We start from the raw sequence: 17,388 nt of genomic DNA on the forward strand, positions 1-17,388 counted from the left end.
GCAGGACTGATGAGGTTTGTATCTTGGGGTTGGGGAGAGTCCTGAGGGCCAGATAGAGAAGACTGAAAGGCCACATTTCGGCCACAGAGGAGAGGTTTCCCAGCCTTACGGTTACTAACTTTTGTGTACATGCCTTTTTGGGTATAAAAATGTACACTTGTGTAGGGGTAAAAGATGTATGCCTGTGCACATTTTCTTGTACGAAATTTGTACAAATGATGTTTGTACATATGTTCCGTTCCTGTCCCAAACCTCTTACAGATAAATTCATGCAATCCAAATTATCCTACTGCAAAAGCAGAATATTTGGGCAAGTTGCACTATAATAAACATAGTTTATTGATTTTAGTTATTAGATTGATCCGTTGGTTCTAACTGGAAAGGTGATTTTACTGGATGCCAGTCCATCACGTGGGGTAGTAGGCTGTCGTCTAGAGTCCAAGGACAGAAAATGCGGTGAAGTTTGCAGCTTGAGGAAGTAGTTAGGTGTCACTGGCTTGCAGGCCCCAGTTCATTTTCGGATGACGTCCACTAAGACGTGATACTGGAAGAGCCTATGTGCAGCCCTGCAGAGGGAGCGAAAACAGCAGTGCCCTTGATAAGGCCACAGAAAAGGGACAATGCCGTGGCCACCAACGTCCTAACCTAGCTTGGGAAAGAGCCAACAAGAAACTACTGTGCTAAACTTAGACTAGATATATACAATATACGTACAAAGCTGCGATCTGCCTAACTGGCCGATCCTCATTCTCCTTCTAATATGGACCTTCACATGCACTGGAAACAGTCTGATTCTAGACTCGATTTAGTGTCTGAGCCCCGATAGACCAAACTGGGCAGGCCGTGATGGACTGGCATCCAGTAAAATCACCTTTCAGGTGAGAACCAACAGTTCAGTTTCCCTGGATTCCAGTCCATCACGTGGGACATACCAAAGCCGACCCAGCTGGGTGGGTCAGGGCGAGCCCACTAATTTGTGGAGACCGCTTGCTGCAGGACCCATCTCCCAAAGAAGGCCTCGGCCGAGCGGTCAATCTTGTAACATCTAATGAAGGTCAAAGGAGATGACCAATTTGCTGTTCTGCAGATCTCCCTCAGGGAGACGTTGGTGGTGAAGGCCACTGAGGTGGAGGCTGCTCTAGTAGAATGGGCAGTTATGCCCAGTGGTGGTGTAAGGCCACTGGCCTCATAGGACATCCGGATACAAGTCCTTAGCCAGCGTGCTAAGGTTGGAGTCGAGGCCTTTTTGCCCAGATACCTGGGGTGAACCGATATGAAAATCGCCTCAATGGTTCTCAGTTTTATTGTTCTGTCTATGTACACCCTGAGTGCCCTAGTAACGTCTAGGCAATGCAGCTCTTTTTCCCTTGGGTATACTGGTCTGGGACAAAATGACGGTAGGACCAGTTCCTGTTCCCTGTGGAATGTTGAATTGACCTTTGGGATAAAGGATGGGTCTGTCCTAAGGACAACAGAGTCCTCATGAAAAATGCAAAGCTGGCATGCAATTGACAGGGCGCCCAGCTCCGAGAAGTGTCTGGCCGATGTGATGGCGATGAGGAACAAGACCTTATAGGTCAGGAGCTGAACAGGGATGGTCTCTAATGGCTCGAAGGGTGGTCTCTGTAGGGCATATAGGACCTTGTGTAAGTCCCATGATGGAAAACGGTGGGCAACAGGAGGCTGTGAGGCTGCCGCCCCCTTGAAGAAATGCCGGACCAGAATGGGCGGGAGGAAGGCAGATATGGCTGGTTCCTGCCTCATTAACATATTGACCTTCAGTCCTAATAGGAGCCCTCAATGTAGGAAATCGAGGATCTGCAGGGCGCTGGCTTTGGATGGGCAAATTCCTCTGGAATGACACCATCTGGCAAATGCCTTCCAGGTAGCCTGGTAAATCCTTGTCGTGGATGGTCGATGTGCAGAGAGAATGACATCAATGACACTTGAAGTGAGGCCTGAGCGCTTCAGGGTACTCTGCTCAAGAGCCACACCGTCAGGCTCCACCATTCTGGATCTGGATGTCGAAGTGGCCCTTGGGACAGCAGATCCAGCCTGAGGAGTAGTCTCCATTGTTCTGCAACTGAGAGATTGAGGAGCTCCAAGAACCATGGCCTCCGTGGCCACCAGGGAGCGATTAGCACTAGGTGGGCCTTCTCTTCCCTTACCTTCCGCAAGGTGCAGCCTAGGAGAGGCACCAACGGAAAGGCATAGAGAAAGCCCTTTGGCCAACATTGTGAAAGGGTGTCTACAGCCTCCGCTCCCGGAGACCAGTGTCATGTGAAGGAGCGAGGCAGCTGGTGGTTGATTTCTGTTGCGAAGAGATCTATCTCTAACAGGCCATATCTCTGCTGTATCTTGGAGAATATCTGCGGGTGTAAGGCCCATTCCCACGGTAGGACCTGCTGTCGACTGAGCCAGTCTGCCATGGTGTTGGACTCCCCGCTGAGGTGCTCCGCTGTCAGGGACGAGAGGTTGAGTTCTGCCCACTGCATGAGAAGGGTGGTCTCTGTCTGCAGGCTCCTTGATCTAGTTCCTCCCTGCCTGACGATGTGTACCCTAGTTGTTGAGTTGTCGGTGTAAATCAGTACGTGGTCGAGATGAAAATGCTGATTGAAGTGAAGGAGGGCAAGACGGGCTGCTCAAAGTTCTAGCCAGTTGATGCTGTGACCTGCGTCCTCCTCTGACCAAGTGCCCTGGGTGTAGGCTGTGTTGCAGTGAGCTCCCCAGCCCAGCAGGCTGGCGTCTGTGGTAATTATGGTCCTGGGAAGATCTCTGAAGGGAGTACCTCTTAGGAGATTGTCCCACCTTGTCCAACATTGGAAGGACTGCCGGAGCTTATCGAGCAAGAAAACCCGTTTGTGCTGGGACCTCGCAATATCCACTTGATGGGGAAGCAGGGCCCACTGCAGGGGTCGTGTGTCGTGATGAGCCCATGGAACTACCTGAATAGTAGATATGAATATGCCCAGGGCCCTGGCCAGGCTCATGACGTCCACTGAGCTGTTTTGGCAGAGAGTGGACGCCATCTCCATGGCAGTTTGTACTCTTTGTGGAGAGAGTCATACAGTGTCTATGAGAGCCCCCAGATGTTGCAGCTGTCGGGAGGGGGCTAGGTGACTCTTCTCATAGTTGACTAGGACACCAAGCTGCCTGAGAAGACTCAGGGTTAGATGGACATGATCCTGAGCGCACTGAAGGCTGCTTGCCCTCACTAACAGGTCGCCGAGGTACGGATAGACGTGAAACCCTTGTAGAAGGAGGTGGGCTACCGTGGCTGCTATGATCTTCGTGAATACCCTTGGAGCTGAAGAGAGGCCGAAGGGTAGGGCCCTGTACTGGAAGTGTCAGTTACTGAACAAGAACCTCAGGAACCTCCTGTGGGAGGGAAGAATTGGGATGTAGAGGTAGGGTTCTTTCAGGACTATGGATGCCAGATAGTCACCTTTCTGTAACGCTTCCCTGATGGAGGCCAGAGATTCCATCTTGAGCATGCGGTATTTCACAGACCTGTTTAGGTGCTTGAGGACTAGAATCGCTCTCCATGAGAGATCTCATTTGGGAATGGTAAACAAGACAGAGTAGACTCCTGAGCCACGCTTAGACTGCTCGATCTCCTCCACAGCCTGAATGTCCACCAGGTGTCGCACTGCGGCTGACATGATGAGTTTTCTTGATGGATCCTTAGGGAACTTGGAAGGAATGCATCTGAGGCGTGGAAGGTGGGAAAATTCTATTGAGTAGTCCCTGGTGACTGTATCGAGGACCCAGGCCGGGGCAAACCGTAGAGGAGGTAGCCCCAGATGTCCATGGTGTCATTGATGTTGGCACCGGCCACCTCGTTGGGGGGGTGTCGGTTAGCCTGGCCTACCTCCTTGAACTTGGATAGTGGGGCTTAGACCATGAGTAGCGGAAGGAGGGTCTGTAATCCCTACCTCTTGTAGGGTGCCTTTATGCTCGAAAGGACTGGAAAAAGTTGTAGGGGACATATCTTCTCTGGGTACACCTGTCCTTGCATCTTACAGTTGCCATATAAAGCTTCCTCTTTTCCTTGGGGTCCACAAGTACCTCCTTCAGAGTCTCGTCACCAACCGGGAAAGGCCTACTAGCGAGGTTGGCCTTTGCTGTATTGTCTGCCTCCCAGTGCTTTAGCCAGACAGTGTGGCATGGCATGTCAGCAACGATGGATCTGGCCGTGAATTGAGAGGCATCCATTGTGGTGTCTGCTATAAAGGACGCTGTCCTATGAAGATTTAACAGTCTTCCTAGTACCTTCTGGGTGTTGGTCAGGATTGTCCAATAGTCCATCCAGCCAGTAATTAGCTAAGAGGTCCTCTATGGGGACTCCCTTACTGTACAAGTGGCAAAACTGGAGAGGGGATAGGAAAGAGGGCAGGTAGTGCCAAGGATGATAGACAGAGGAAAAAGAGCTACACTAGAAAGATTAATACTTTTTATCTATTTATTATTTATTAATTAATTTATTTTTATTTATTTATTTTTATTTTTATTATCCGAACCAGGAGGGGGTGCTGGTCAGACTGAACCAAGTAGGAGAGAAACAAAAGGGCCCTGCTGCCGAAGCAGCAGGTAAAATAAAAGAGCAAAAGAGACTCAGTTGTCCCCCTGGAGCTGCTTAAGCAACAGTGTGTGTGTGTAGGGCGGTGTGCTCTGGGCTGCTGGCCAGCTGATTGGCGGTTGCGGTGGGGCTGCAGAAGCACGCTGTGTTGCACCGGCTGGTGGAGGAAAGCGGCAGTAGCCGCAAAGGTAAAACTGTAGTGGGGCTGGGGGCGCCCCGAACAGCCGCTGCTCTGCCCCCAGCTGGCGGAAGCAGGGGTGCACTGCACTGCCCCGGCTGGCGGAGGCAAGCAGCAGTGGAAGGAGGCAGGGGGCCTAACAGCTGGTTGGTCGACAGGTCACCCAATGCAGAGGGCTGTAATGCGTGGTTGAGCGACGGGGGGAACCGCCAAAGGGCTGAAAGGCTGGGTGCCCCCATTGTGCTGCCCCAGCCCTGGCAAAAAGACAAGGTGGAACCAGCGGTGGGAGCTGCCAAAGGCGATGGGATCCCCCAGGACACAGGCTGGGGAAGAGGTGGCTGTGCTCCAGACTACGCAGCCCCGGCCCCTGTAAGAACGGTTAAGGGGCCAAAATGGTGCCCGTTCATGCCAAAATTTAAAAAGGAGGTGAAACAGAAAGAAAGGACTTAAAAGAAAAAGCAAATGGATAAAAAAGGGGGGGAGATAAATCCCAGCCCCACCGCCCAGTGTCAGGAAGGAAGGAAATGTAGACAAGGTAGGACTGAAAACAAAGGGGATTAAGAAGAACTCACGTAAAGTCTGAGACGTCTGCCTTGGCCCAGGACAGGAAAAAAACATAGTTTATTTATTTTAGTTATTAAATTTATATCCCACCGTTCCTCCCAGTAGGAGCCCAGTTTCAAGTAATTTATTAACTCAAATTAAAGGGAAAGGAAAAACCAAACACACATACACAGAGAGAATTGTCAGCTTCTTCCTGACATGGAATATGATTTTCAATCACAGCATGATGCAAAACCCGAGTCCTCAAGAGAAAAAATGAAATCATCATACTTCCACATTTGTCTCTAGTTCAAGGGTAGGGAGACTCAGTTCCGGGGGCCAAATGTGGCCCTCTGGGCCTCTTTAGCCCTTGGAACAATCCCCAGGCCACACCCCTCACTTGCCTTGTTTCACACCCTGAGTGTTTTTGCCGGGCTGGGATGCGTCCTTGAACTCTGATAATGCCTCCTGCCTGTCTGGATGGAAGACAGAGAGAGGTGTGGGATAATATGTGTGAACTAGCCTGCTGTACAAAGATAAATTGTATTCATTGCTCCACTCACTTTTGCCTCTGGCCCCATTCACAACTAGCATATGGCCCTTGAAAGGTTGCCTACAAGGGAATGCAGCCCTTGGGCTAACAAAGGTTCTCTACCCCTGCTCTAGTTGTACCATCTCTGAACTAATGGACATCATCTCAAAGTGTGAAACAGCCACTTTAAATTTGAGTATGCTGTAGCTTCCAGCTCATGAGGATCAATTAGTGTTAATTTCTATATACAGAATCCTATCCATTTGCATGTGTCACTCCAAACCCACCTAATTTGGGATCAGAGTGACTTGCAAAGCAGGCTACTTGCCATCTAAACAGGCATATAAATATTATGTTATAAGCTATCTTTCATTGGAGGTATGTGTGCCCCAGCATCTCTATGCCTCCAAATGTTGGAGGATGGTGCCAACTGAAACCACAGTACTTGACTGATTCAACCTACAATGCAACTTCCTTGGTTAGTAAACTTAAGACATTTCAGGTTTGCAACAGGCATTGATTGCCTGAGTATAACCTCAATTATGTTTATTCTCAGACCAAATACAACTTTCGGGGTTACATTTTTCTGTGGTCGTTCTCTGGTGTGTAGAATCAGAAAATATTTGCTCAGTCTTATACATCTTTCCATGCTGTTCCTTGACTGGTTCCACTAAATCTTACTGGTGTCAAGATTAACTAGTAACAACCATTCAACAACTAAAATTGCTGATACTCTGGAAATCTCTTCAAGCTTTAAGAGCCATGACTACTTCTCACACAAGACATATGATTAAAAATAAAAAGGTTACCCGGCAGTATAGCAGAAATACAGAAAATCAAGCACCTTACCTGGCATTTTTCAACTGAAGATCCAGTGGTAACAATATCCGTATGTGAAAGTCTCTACCCTGGAAAAGTAGCATCTCATTAGGCAGAATATCTATAAATATGTCTACTTGGCAGAGCTGGAATGCTAAGGCATATCTAGGATTTTTTAAAGCAGATTTTAACCATTTTTTAAAAAAGTATTTTCACTTGTTTAGTGTCAAAGCCCAAATGCAAAACACTGTGGCTAGTGGTAGAAAGATGTCAGTACAAAGCAGTAGGAGCAACTTGCCCAACATCAGGTCATGAAGGAAACATAGTATGAATCAGAAGACAAAGGTGAATGTGTAAATATACAAAAATGTGAAAATATTTCAGAAAACACAAGACTGAATACATAAGAGCCTGCTGGATCAGGTCAGTGGCCCATCTAGTCCCGCCTCCTGTTCTCAGTGGCCAGCCCAACACCTATGAGAAGCCTGTAAGCGGGATCTAAGTGCAACAGCATTCTCCCCTCCTGTGATCCCAGCAAGTGGTATCCAGGAGCACATTGCCTTCAACTGTGGAGGGAAAGTATAGTCAGCATGGCTAACAGCTATTGATAGCCTTATCCTCTGTGAATTTGTCTAATCCTCTTGGACATCACTGCCTCTTGTGGGAGTGAATTCCATAGTTTAACTGTGCACTCTGTAAGAAAGTACTTCTTTTGTCTGTCCTGAATCTTTCAAAATTCAGCTTAATTGGCTGTCCACAAGCACTAGTGTTAAGAGGGAGAAAAACTGTTTTCTGTCCACTTTCTTAACGACTTAAAAATGTTATGTCACCTCTTACTCGCCTTTTCTCTAAACTAAAAAGCCCCAAATGCTGCAACCTTTCTTCAGGGGAGAGTTGCTCCATCTCCTTGATCATCTGAGCCACCTAATGCCTTTGATTTCTGCGCCTTTTAAGCAGAGCTTGGAAAAGTTACTTTTTTGAACTACAACTCCCATCAGCCCCAGCCAGCATGGCCACTGGATTGGGCTGATGGGAGTTGTAGTTCAAAAAAGTAACTTTTCCAAGCTCTGCTTTTAAGATACAAAGACATTGCTATTTTTATGAAACCTTATGAAGATTAGAAACAATGAAAAACAAACAAGGGAGCTGGACATTTAATACAAGTTCACAAGCCATACAAATAACGTTTGTGCAGTCTACAAGCTATGTAGAGCCATACCTGTAGTAGTAAGGTACCATTCATAAACACACTAGCAACAAATACACATTTTAAGATCTTCACAAAAGAAAAAAACTATCAACCATTAAAATTTGGAGAGGGATCACAGCCCAATGATAGAACACTTACTTTACATCAGAGGTGCAGAGCCCATGGTCCTCCACATGGTTCTTAATTACAGCTCCTATCGTTCCTGATTGTTAGCCATGCTGGCTGGGACTGATAAAAGTTGCAGTCCAAGAATATCTGCAGTTCCACACTATGTTTATTTTATTTATTTATAAAAATAGCCTGCATACCACAATTTCATTTGAGAAAAATCAAAAGTGGTTTACAACAATGTTATAAATCCTCAAAACATGTCCACAGATGATGCCAGCAGCATTCTCCAGGCCTCTCTATCTAATCTTTGGCACTCTCCCTAGACCAGCCTTTCCCAACTAGTGGGCCACCAGATGTTGTTGGACCACAATTCCCATCTTTCCTGACCATTGGCAATGCTGGCTGAGGCTGATGGGAGTTGTGGTCCAACAACATCTGGTGGCCCACTATTTGGGAAAGGCTGCCCTAGACCAAGCCCCTCCCCAGGCCACATTCCTCACTGTCCCTGCTCCACAGGTCCCTCAGCCCACTTTTACATATAGAAGGTCCCAGCTTTAGTTTCTGGCATCTTCAAATTAAAAAAGAATCAGGCAGCAAGCAGTGGGGAAGACTTCTGCCTGAAATCCTGGGGAGCAGCTGCTAGTCGGAATAGACAGTGCTGGTCTAGAAGGACATATATAGTCTGACCTGCTATAAGGCAGCTCCATGTATTTTCATTGTTTGCTGAAGATGACAGATGCTCTCGGAGGTCGCTGATTCATAGGGTCACCAAGTCGTAGTTGACTTGGAGGCACATAACAACAACAATATGGTTGTAACCCACACTGGGCCTTTGTAGTGAATGGTAAGGAATCTCTTACATAAATAAATAAAAACTCAACATTTTAGAGTTTGTTTATTTTATGAGAATATAAATAAACTTGTTTACTAAAGAAAACAAATAAGACTGAAAAGGACAAGGGAGACCCAGACTCAGATCCCTGTTGTTGTTATGTGCCTTCAAGTCGATTATGACTCATGGCGACCCTATGAATCAGAGAGCTCCAATAGCATCTGTTTATAAACCACCCTGTTCAGATCTTGTAAGTTCAGGTCTGTGGCTTCCTTTATGGAATCAATCCATCTCTTGTTTGGCCTTCCTCTTTTTCTACTCCCTTCTGTTTTTCCCAGCATTATTATCTTTTCTAGTGAATCATGTCTTCTCATTATGTGTCCAAAGTATGATAACCTCAGTTTCATCATTTTAGCTTCTAGTGATAGTTTTGGTTTAATTTGTTCTAACACCCAATTATTTGTCTTTTTCACGGTCCATGGTATCCGCAAAGCTCTCCTCCACCACCACATTTCAAATGAGTTTTTTCTCGGATCCCTATTCAGTCATGAAGTCTGCTGGATGAACTAGTGCCAGCCACTATCTATCAACTTAATCTATTTTACAGCTTGCTGTAATAAACATTGGGTTTTGGGTTTTTGGGGGGAAGGATGTACAATGCCCTGAGCTCCTTACAGGAAAGTCAGAATTAAAATACAATAAATAAATAATGCACACACAATGGGTTGGATTGTTCCACTCATGTGATGCTCCCACTAGTGGAGGAGGAGGAAAACACTTTTTGCCAATTCCTACTTTATGGTGCACCCTGTAAAAGCTGCACCAGAGGGTTGGAGACCCTTCAGAACAGTGTCGAAAGTGACACAGGGAAAAGGAAGCAGAAAATGCCACATTCCCCTTCCTCCAGGGAGTCTTTGCTGGATTGGAGTACCTTCCCAAATGGAAGGAGCCTTTTCATTTGCAGAAAGCCTGTCTAGATCGAACCCAGTATAATGAGGTCATCAGTGCCTTTCCAAATAATCGTTGTAGCTTTATTGACCTATTTATCATCTGTTACTATTGTTAATTTCATTTATGAATTGCTTTCTATGAAGCGATCTGTTATGTATCACATGTGTTTTCTCATGACTGTGTTCCTGTTGTGAAGGTGTTGTATTTTCCAAGCACTCAAAGTGCAATATTTTATATCTGAGAAAATGCATTACTTTTCCTAAGCAGTGCTTCCATTGCTATTGGTGTTTCATGTGGAAAATGCAAGTGGGCAAGTATAGTAGGCACCACAACATTTATTTAGACATTTGTGACCACAGAACCTCACATTCTTGCACCACTCTCTGTTCTTATTTTATTTTAGGATAACATGCACAGGATAACATTCTTTTTAAAGAGAAGGTTGAACAGAAACAGTAGCTCAGTTTTCACTCCCATCAATCCTAATTATATTTGAGAGCACATAAATCCTCAATCCATTGCAAGATTAAGTATTGTGGACAAGGCCGGTGCCAAAGGGCAGCCAGGTCAGACCCTGGCTGAGGGCCCCTCATTAGGGTGGGAGAGTAGCGCTCCCCTTCCGTGATCTGCAGCAGGGTCCCTGCTGTGGATCGCAGGGAGGGAGCTTCCAGGCCGCCCACCCTTTCTCCTGTTTTTGCTACTGTGCGTGCTGCACGTACACGGCTGCCATCAACCAAGACAGTGGCAGAGGCTTCTTTAAGGTGCTGATGCCGCTACCACCATCTTGGTCGATGGCAGACATTTGTGCGCATGTAGCATACCACGCATTCGTGCCATCAACCAAGATGGTGGCGGGGGCATCTGCTCCTTAGAGAAGCCTCCACCACCATCTTGGTTGATGGCAGCCCTGTGCGCACAGCACGTGCAGCAGCAAAGACAGGAGAGAGGTAGGTGAAACAGGCAGGAGCCGCGCACCCGGGGCAGGCTGGTCCCAAGGGCCCAGTCATGCCTGGCACTGGCCCCGATTGTGGAAGTATCTTGCAACAGTTGAGATGTGACTGGGACACATTTTGCCAATCATTGTGTGGAAAGGCCCTATCTTAATATAACCCTTTTTATTTCTTCCCAATATTGAAGTTATTCATGCAAGTTTGTTTCAGTTTTCATGAAATCAATAGGATGCTGCTTCCTTTTTTATGTGGCTTGTATTATTTGGAATTATTCTAGCGTGCAAACTCAAACATGCACAATATAATATAGTGATGTCCAGTAATGCGGATCAGAAACCAGATTTCTTAAATTGCCATACAGAATGAGAAGCTATGCTAACAGTTCTAAAAATTTCTGGAAATGTTGATGTCATGCGGGGGTGGACAGAAATGGGAGACTATGGAAATGTTGGGGGAAACTGAAATATATGCAATACTTGCATCATTTATAAGTTAGTTACGATATGAAATCGTACCATTTGGCATATTTATGACGCTTAGGCTGCAATCCTATACCCACAACGGGATTTACTTCAGAAATATAAGTGAGGGCTATTCTTTTAAGAGAAATGGTTGCTTGCGCAGGTGAAAGCATTTAGTTAACCAAGTTGCTTATGCCTGGCAGACCTGCTCTTGGATTGCATACCTAGCTCTTCTGTGATTTGACTCATGAATAAATGTTAATGTTTATAGAAGACTTGGATGTTTTAATGTTTGTCTTACTGCATCCTTAAGCAGCAGACATAATAATAGGATTGCACAGTGACAGGGCCATCCTATGTATGTTTTCTCACAAGACACACTCTGCTTAGTGGAACTTACTCCAAGAAAAATATACATAGGTGTGCAGCTCCTTCTGAGCATTTTATCCTCCAGCAAGGCAGAGCAATGAGCTGCTTGTTTAACAGTCTGCAGTAGGGCACCCTGACAGTGAGCTTGAGGAAAGGTGAAAAGGTCATCCATAAGGGAGAAGCAAAGTCAAAAGGACAGCGGACTCAGGATACTTGCTTCTAGCATCTCTAAACTAGATCAAAGTTTATCAGAAGACAAATAGCAATTAGAAGCAACCTAGGACCTGTAAGCTTGTCTCATGAAGATGGCAACATCCTTTAGGTGCAGAAATATATTTTGGGTTTGAGTCTTGTCTATATCTATAATATATACAGAAATTATCTAATGCTGAAGATCAGCTTACATAAAAACCTTCAAACCACACATTCTGACTAATAGCTTAAAAGGCATTTCACTCCTTGGAAACGAAAAATCTTTCATAGGAGTTTTTTCAGTGTTCTCCTAATTTCCATTGTTTTCTATTTGAAAAACTGAAAAAGGTCCAGGGAGAAACTGCATGTGTGGGGCTTTCCTAGCCCCCTGAGCCCCTCTTTGGATTGTTTGTTAAACTGGAAAAATCCTCAATTAGAAGTGACCGACAAACATGGTCAAAGTTACTGTTAATTTTCCAGCAGGTCTTTTCTTACGTTGTTTCCTGGAGTTTTATGTGCCTTCCAGACACTGAGGGCAAGTTTTTCTCCTATCAACAAGTGTAGCTAGTGTATGCCAAGGTTTGCTTCCTCTGGCATGATTATTAAAGCTCCCTGCTTTTACAACTATCTGGGGAGTGAAGCTAAAGGAGCAAAGAGTTAAGGGGCATGCTCAGGGCACCAACCAGACTGGACACTTGGATAAGAAGTGTAGAGTTGTTCAGGGATGCAACCAGCTGGCCATGCCCTCTTCTGGGATGCTCCATTGCACCACCATTCTCCACTTGTTTTTTCTGTCAGCAGGCAGTCAACATTACATGATCACTGAGCATGCTTGGCCTTCTATGGACTGTTTTGGGATTCTATCATTTTTCCCCTTTAAGTTTTTCTGTAGTTCTGCAGACCATGGGGTACCCCCAAGTCTACTGACACCTCCCTCCCACACATGGGTGATACCATTTTGACTACATTCAGATCTACTCGTTAATTTGTAGGATTCCACGGAGGCTATTTTATATCTGGGAAAACATATACTTTAAGAAGCCCAAACTATTGCTTTAATTTTACCTATGATGTGCTAAAGCCATAGGCCACTGCAGGAATCCTTGGAAGCAGAGCATTTAAAAATTCTATCACTACTTGAAGTTTGGGTGGTTACAAATAGTCCAACACTCTGAAAAACAACTAAAGTTGAGTAAAATTTTATGACTCACATTAGTCAGGGTTTGTAGTTTGTGCAAAATTTTTGGCAAGTTACCTGGACTCCCCAGAACACTAATTTTGTCTTGGCTAAAGCAGTATGAGAGAGCCAGTGTGGCATAGAGGTTAGAGTGTTGGACTACGACCTGGGAGTTCAGGGTTTGAATCAGGGCTGTGGAGTCGGTACGCCAAACCTTTGACTCCAACTCCTCTATTTTTCTACTGTCCAACTCCAACTCCGACTCCACCCAAAATTGCTTCCAACTCCACAGCCCTGGAAAGGGCTGTAAATGTCTTTTTAAATTGGAAGCTCTCATAGGAGCATTTTTATCGCTGCCTGAATATGCGCTGATCTTCGCATCACAGCATTTGTCTTCATCTGTGTCCTGTGTCATACACTGACACACAAAACATTTTCCATCTTGAGTTTTGGTGAAATGCTCAACTACAGCTGACTTCATGGGAAGCTTCTTTGACATTTTGAATTTATATTTTAAAAAATTTGTCAATCAAAATGTATTTTGAAGCCGGAGTCGGAACATTTCTACCGACTCCGACTCCACCCAAAATTGCTCCCGACTCCGACTCCATGACTCCGATTCCGACTCCACAGCCCTGGTTTGAATCCCCACACAGCCATGAAGCTCACTGGGTGACCTTGGGCCAGTCACTGCCTCTCAGCCTCAGAGGAAGGCAATGGTAGACCCTCTCTGAATACCGCTTACCATTAAAACCCTATTCATCGGGATCGATTTGAAGGCAGTCCATTTCCATTTTCAAAGCAGTATGAAATGTCATGGCCAGAAAGGATCTTCTTTCTAATAAGAACTAATTTCTAATCTGTGCCACTCTAGCATCTGATGAAGGAGGTAATTGCCTACAGAAGCTCACGCTCTTTCAGTAAAATAATTTCGGTTCATCTTAAAAGTGTAACCGGACTCTTTCAATTAAGTTTTATAATAAGGGCTGCTATTGGCCAAATTTGGAAAACAAATGAAGGTGTCAATTCCCCCAACACAATTCATAAATCTGCAAAGTATTTTCACAAAGTTTAGAAGCAGTTATCAGCTAGCCAATAATTATTTTCAGCATTTGTACAAAGGAGAGGACATTTCAAGAAAGTGTCATAATGTAGCTTGAAGAATATAGAAACACAATTAATGTATCCCATAACCTTTACCTTCACAGTATATTGTAACTCTCACTTCTATTACATTTAAATGGCCTTTTTTATAAAATAAAAAGCAGATGTAATTCTGACCTTTTGTAAAGGTCAAATAACTATGATTCAGTGTTTCATTAAAGTACTGAAAGGTACTTTAAAAAACACATTTGAAAAGGCAATCTGTTACAGAAAAATATGGTACTATACGCAAATGTTGTAAATTCTAGACATACAATAGTTTTGATAACTCTTAGTTAACTGGAGTGTGTATATGCATCTGTCTGTGTGGCTTTCTTTTTCCTTAAGTTTTCTTTGTATATTTAACAACACTTTGTGTATAGCCAGTTACTCCTTTGCTTAAAAAGAAATTTAAACAAGAAAATCAAGAGAAAATTCAATTTCAGATAAAACATGTCAGTGGATGAAGAATTTTAAGGGTGAAATCCTGTGCCACTGAATTCAATTGCAAAACTCACCCCAATTTAAATGCAGTCTGAAGTGATGCAGTCTATTCTGCCACCTCATTTTGCTGCATGTGTAAACAAGGTCCAAGTCCACATGACTGAAAAGTTCCATCAATTTAAAGATGCGAATGGGGACAAGGCAACATCTTGGAGGATGTTCTGGCATTGTCAGATTGTTCTCCCTCTCTTGTATCGGTTTTCCTCCATGTCTCTTTCCCATGTGTGTCTTCTGTTTCTAAGTGTAATCCCAAAAGATTACACTTTAAAAAAAATGATGTGAGCTGCTTTGGGAGACAAGACATCATGACTTGCTCCAGCTGGACTGTTCCCCCCTGGAACACCACACATACAAAGAGTCATTCTCACACTAACTGCATTGTTTGTTGTGGTTATTTAAAATGTAGTTTAATGTTACTTGTTATTTCTTCACCTAGGCAGGTGTGGGAATCTTTGACACTCCAGATATTGCTGAACTACAACTCCCATCATCCCTGGCCTGGGATTTTCATTATTAATATACCACCTATTTTTTCAGCTGTTTGTGATGTGCATTGAGACACTTTTGTAAAGTAACTAGTATGCCTTCATCAACAGCAGCAGCATCTAGTCTAGTCTGACCAACCGAGTCACTTAGGCCTACACACCATACCTTAAAGCACATTATTTTCCCCCAAGGAACTCTGGGAACTGCAGTTTGTTAAGGATGCTAACAACTGTGGCTTTGTGAGGGGTAAACTGCGTTTCCCAGGATTCTTTGGGAAAAATAATTGGCTTTAAAGGTACGGTTTGTACACAGCATCTAAAGCAGGAGAAATCTTCCCCACCATCTGCTACCAATCCTTTATTTATTTATTTATTTATTTATTTATTTTTAATGGAGCTGTACTACATAGGAACAGAGGAAGCTGCCTTAGACCAAGTCTGGCCACTGGTCCAACTAGCTCAGTATTGTCTACACTGACTGGCAGCAATTCTCCCAGATTTGTTACATGGATTCTTGCCCAGCTCAACCTGGAGATGCCAGGGACTGAACCTGAGACCTTCTGCATGCAAAGTAGATGTTCTGCCACGGAGCTAAGGCCCTTCCCTGAGGAAAACTGAGGCAGCCCCTGCACTCCCAAGCTATGCCTCCTCCCTCTTTTATGGCGGAAGAGCGGATATTGATACTAGAGCGTCAGAGGGGGGTCCAGAGAGAACCGAGTTCGAATCTTCCCTTGGCCCATAAGGCGCTCTCTCTCTCTCTCTCCCCAACCTCACAGGGTTGTAGTAAAGGGGGGAGAATAAAGAAAGTGGTGAGAAAGCCCATGCTTCTTCAGACTCCTGAGCGCGTTTAGAGCAACTAACTCTGCAAACCTAAATGCATCTACTCAGAAGTCGTCCCCATTGCGTCGAATGGGGCTTACTCCCAGGTAAGCGTACAGAATGATTCACCCTAAAGGTTTCCCGCGCGTGTGTAAGGACAGCGTCTCTGTACCTGGGCGGTGATGAAGCCCTCATAGACGCTCCCTTCCCGGTTCTGGGGCAGAAGAAGCGGGCACTCGCGTAGCAACGACCCGAAACCAACAGCCATTTTTCCCCCGCCCGCTTCTGTGTTGTTGTTGTTGTTTTTCCACCCAGACCAAAAACTTTTCTTTTCTTTACGGCCCGTCCAGGCGCGGGACAATTCGATCACAATCGCGCACGCGCGGTCTTCCTTTCACGATTCAAACGCCTTCCTGTGGTGTGGCGCGTGCGCATTACCCAACAAGACGCAGCCAAGTTAAACCTGAGGCAGGTGACCGCGTCCCCTCCAGCCGAATTACCGGCTTAAAATAAAAATCGGGCGGGCGCAAGGAGAAAAAAAGAAGCGAAAGCCTAGAGCGCGTGCGTGTTCTGCGCTGGTTGCATCAGGCACGGTTATAGTCTGTTTCGTTTTGAATTCTCCCCGGGCCTCGCGCCGCCAACTGTGATTGGACTGAACGCGCGCGTGCAGGAGTAGGAAGGGGCGGAGCTGGGCGAAGACCACGCCCCTTTCTCAGTCTGGCGATCTTTCTCTTAAGTTGGCAGTGCTTATTGCCCCTTCGCCAATTCTCAAGTAATATATCTCGCCTTTGCTTATTGGGCTAAAGTTAAATAAAAGCGAAGTGATGTGGCTTGCGTTGTGTTTCAACTCAGTGTTGTTCTTGTCTATTCAGAAGTAAGCCTAATTAAGTTCAGTGGGACTTTACACAGTTGCCTGGGAGCAAACCCCACTGAACTCAGTGAGACTTACTTAAGAGTAGACATGCACAGGCTTGCACTTTAGAAAAGACCTCCAAACAGACTTTTTAAAAAAAATAAAATAAATACATCAATTTGTAAGTCATCTTGAGGATCCGTGCTCAGTTATGCTTTAGTAATCTCTCCATTGAAATAAGCCACATTGTGCTCTCCTTAAAACTATCTTTGAAGGTGGTTCAGAATCTTACTGCAAAATATGAGAGTTTAGCAAGCATGTCCTGTTTATGAGCTCCCCATGGACATCTGGTTGGCCTCTGTGAGAACCCAATGTATGACTAGATGGGTCTTTGGCCAGGATGGGAGGGAAATTCAAATTCGTTCTCAGGTAAAGGTGAACCTACTAAATTTGCACTTGAGAAAATGAGAGAAACTGAAATTGACAGATTCACCCTTCCTTTGCTTTGGTCTGATTGAGCAGGACTCTTAAATTCTTAAATGAAACTTGCTTTAAAAAAAAAGTTTCCCCTGCTGGCTTAAGATCATTTGAAGTGCACTCTTCTCTGTTTCAATGCCTTCTCTGGAGTGATGCTTCACTTGTGAAATCCCCTGCCCTTAGAAGTGCGAACTTGCACTGAC

The 17,388-nt window shown here is 45.1% G+C and overlaps 1 protein-coding gene across 1 annotated transcript in view; it reads right to left on the reverse strand.

Moving 5' to 3' along the window:
- The window catches only part of FANCL (FA complementation group L), a 49,131-nt gene extending 32,643 nt beyond the window's left edge, over positions 1 to 16,488 (reverse strand). Inside the window, exons 1-2 of the mRNA XM_061625777.1 lie at positions 16,028 to 16,488; positions 6,682 to 6,740 (exon numbers count right to left, since the gene is read on the reverse strand). Coding sequence (XP_061481761.1) covers positions 6,682 to 6,740; positions 16,028 to 16,123 — 155 coding nt within the window. The 5' untranslated portion in view covers positions 16,124 to 16,488. The remainder of the gene's footprint in view (positions 1 to 6,681; positions 6,741 to 16,027) is intronic.
- Positions 16,489 to 17,388: the final 900 nt, after the last annotated feature.

Source organism: Rhineura floridana, chromosome 4, assembly GCF_030035675.1.
Source record: "Rhineura floridana isolate rRhiFlo1 chromosome 4, rRhiFlo1.hap2, whole genome shotgun sequence".
NCBI classification, from domain to species: domain Eukaryota; kingdom Metazoa; phylum Chordata; class Lepidosauria; order Squamata; family Rhineuridae; genus Rhineura; species Rhineura floridana.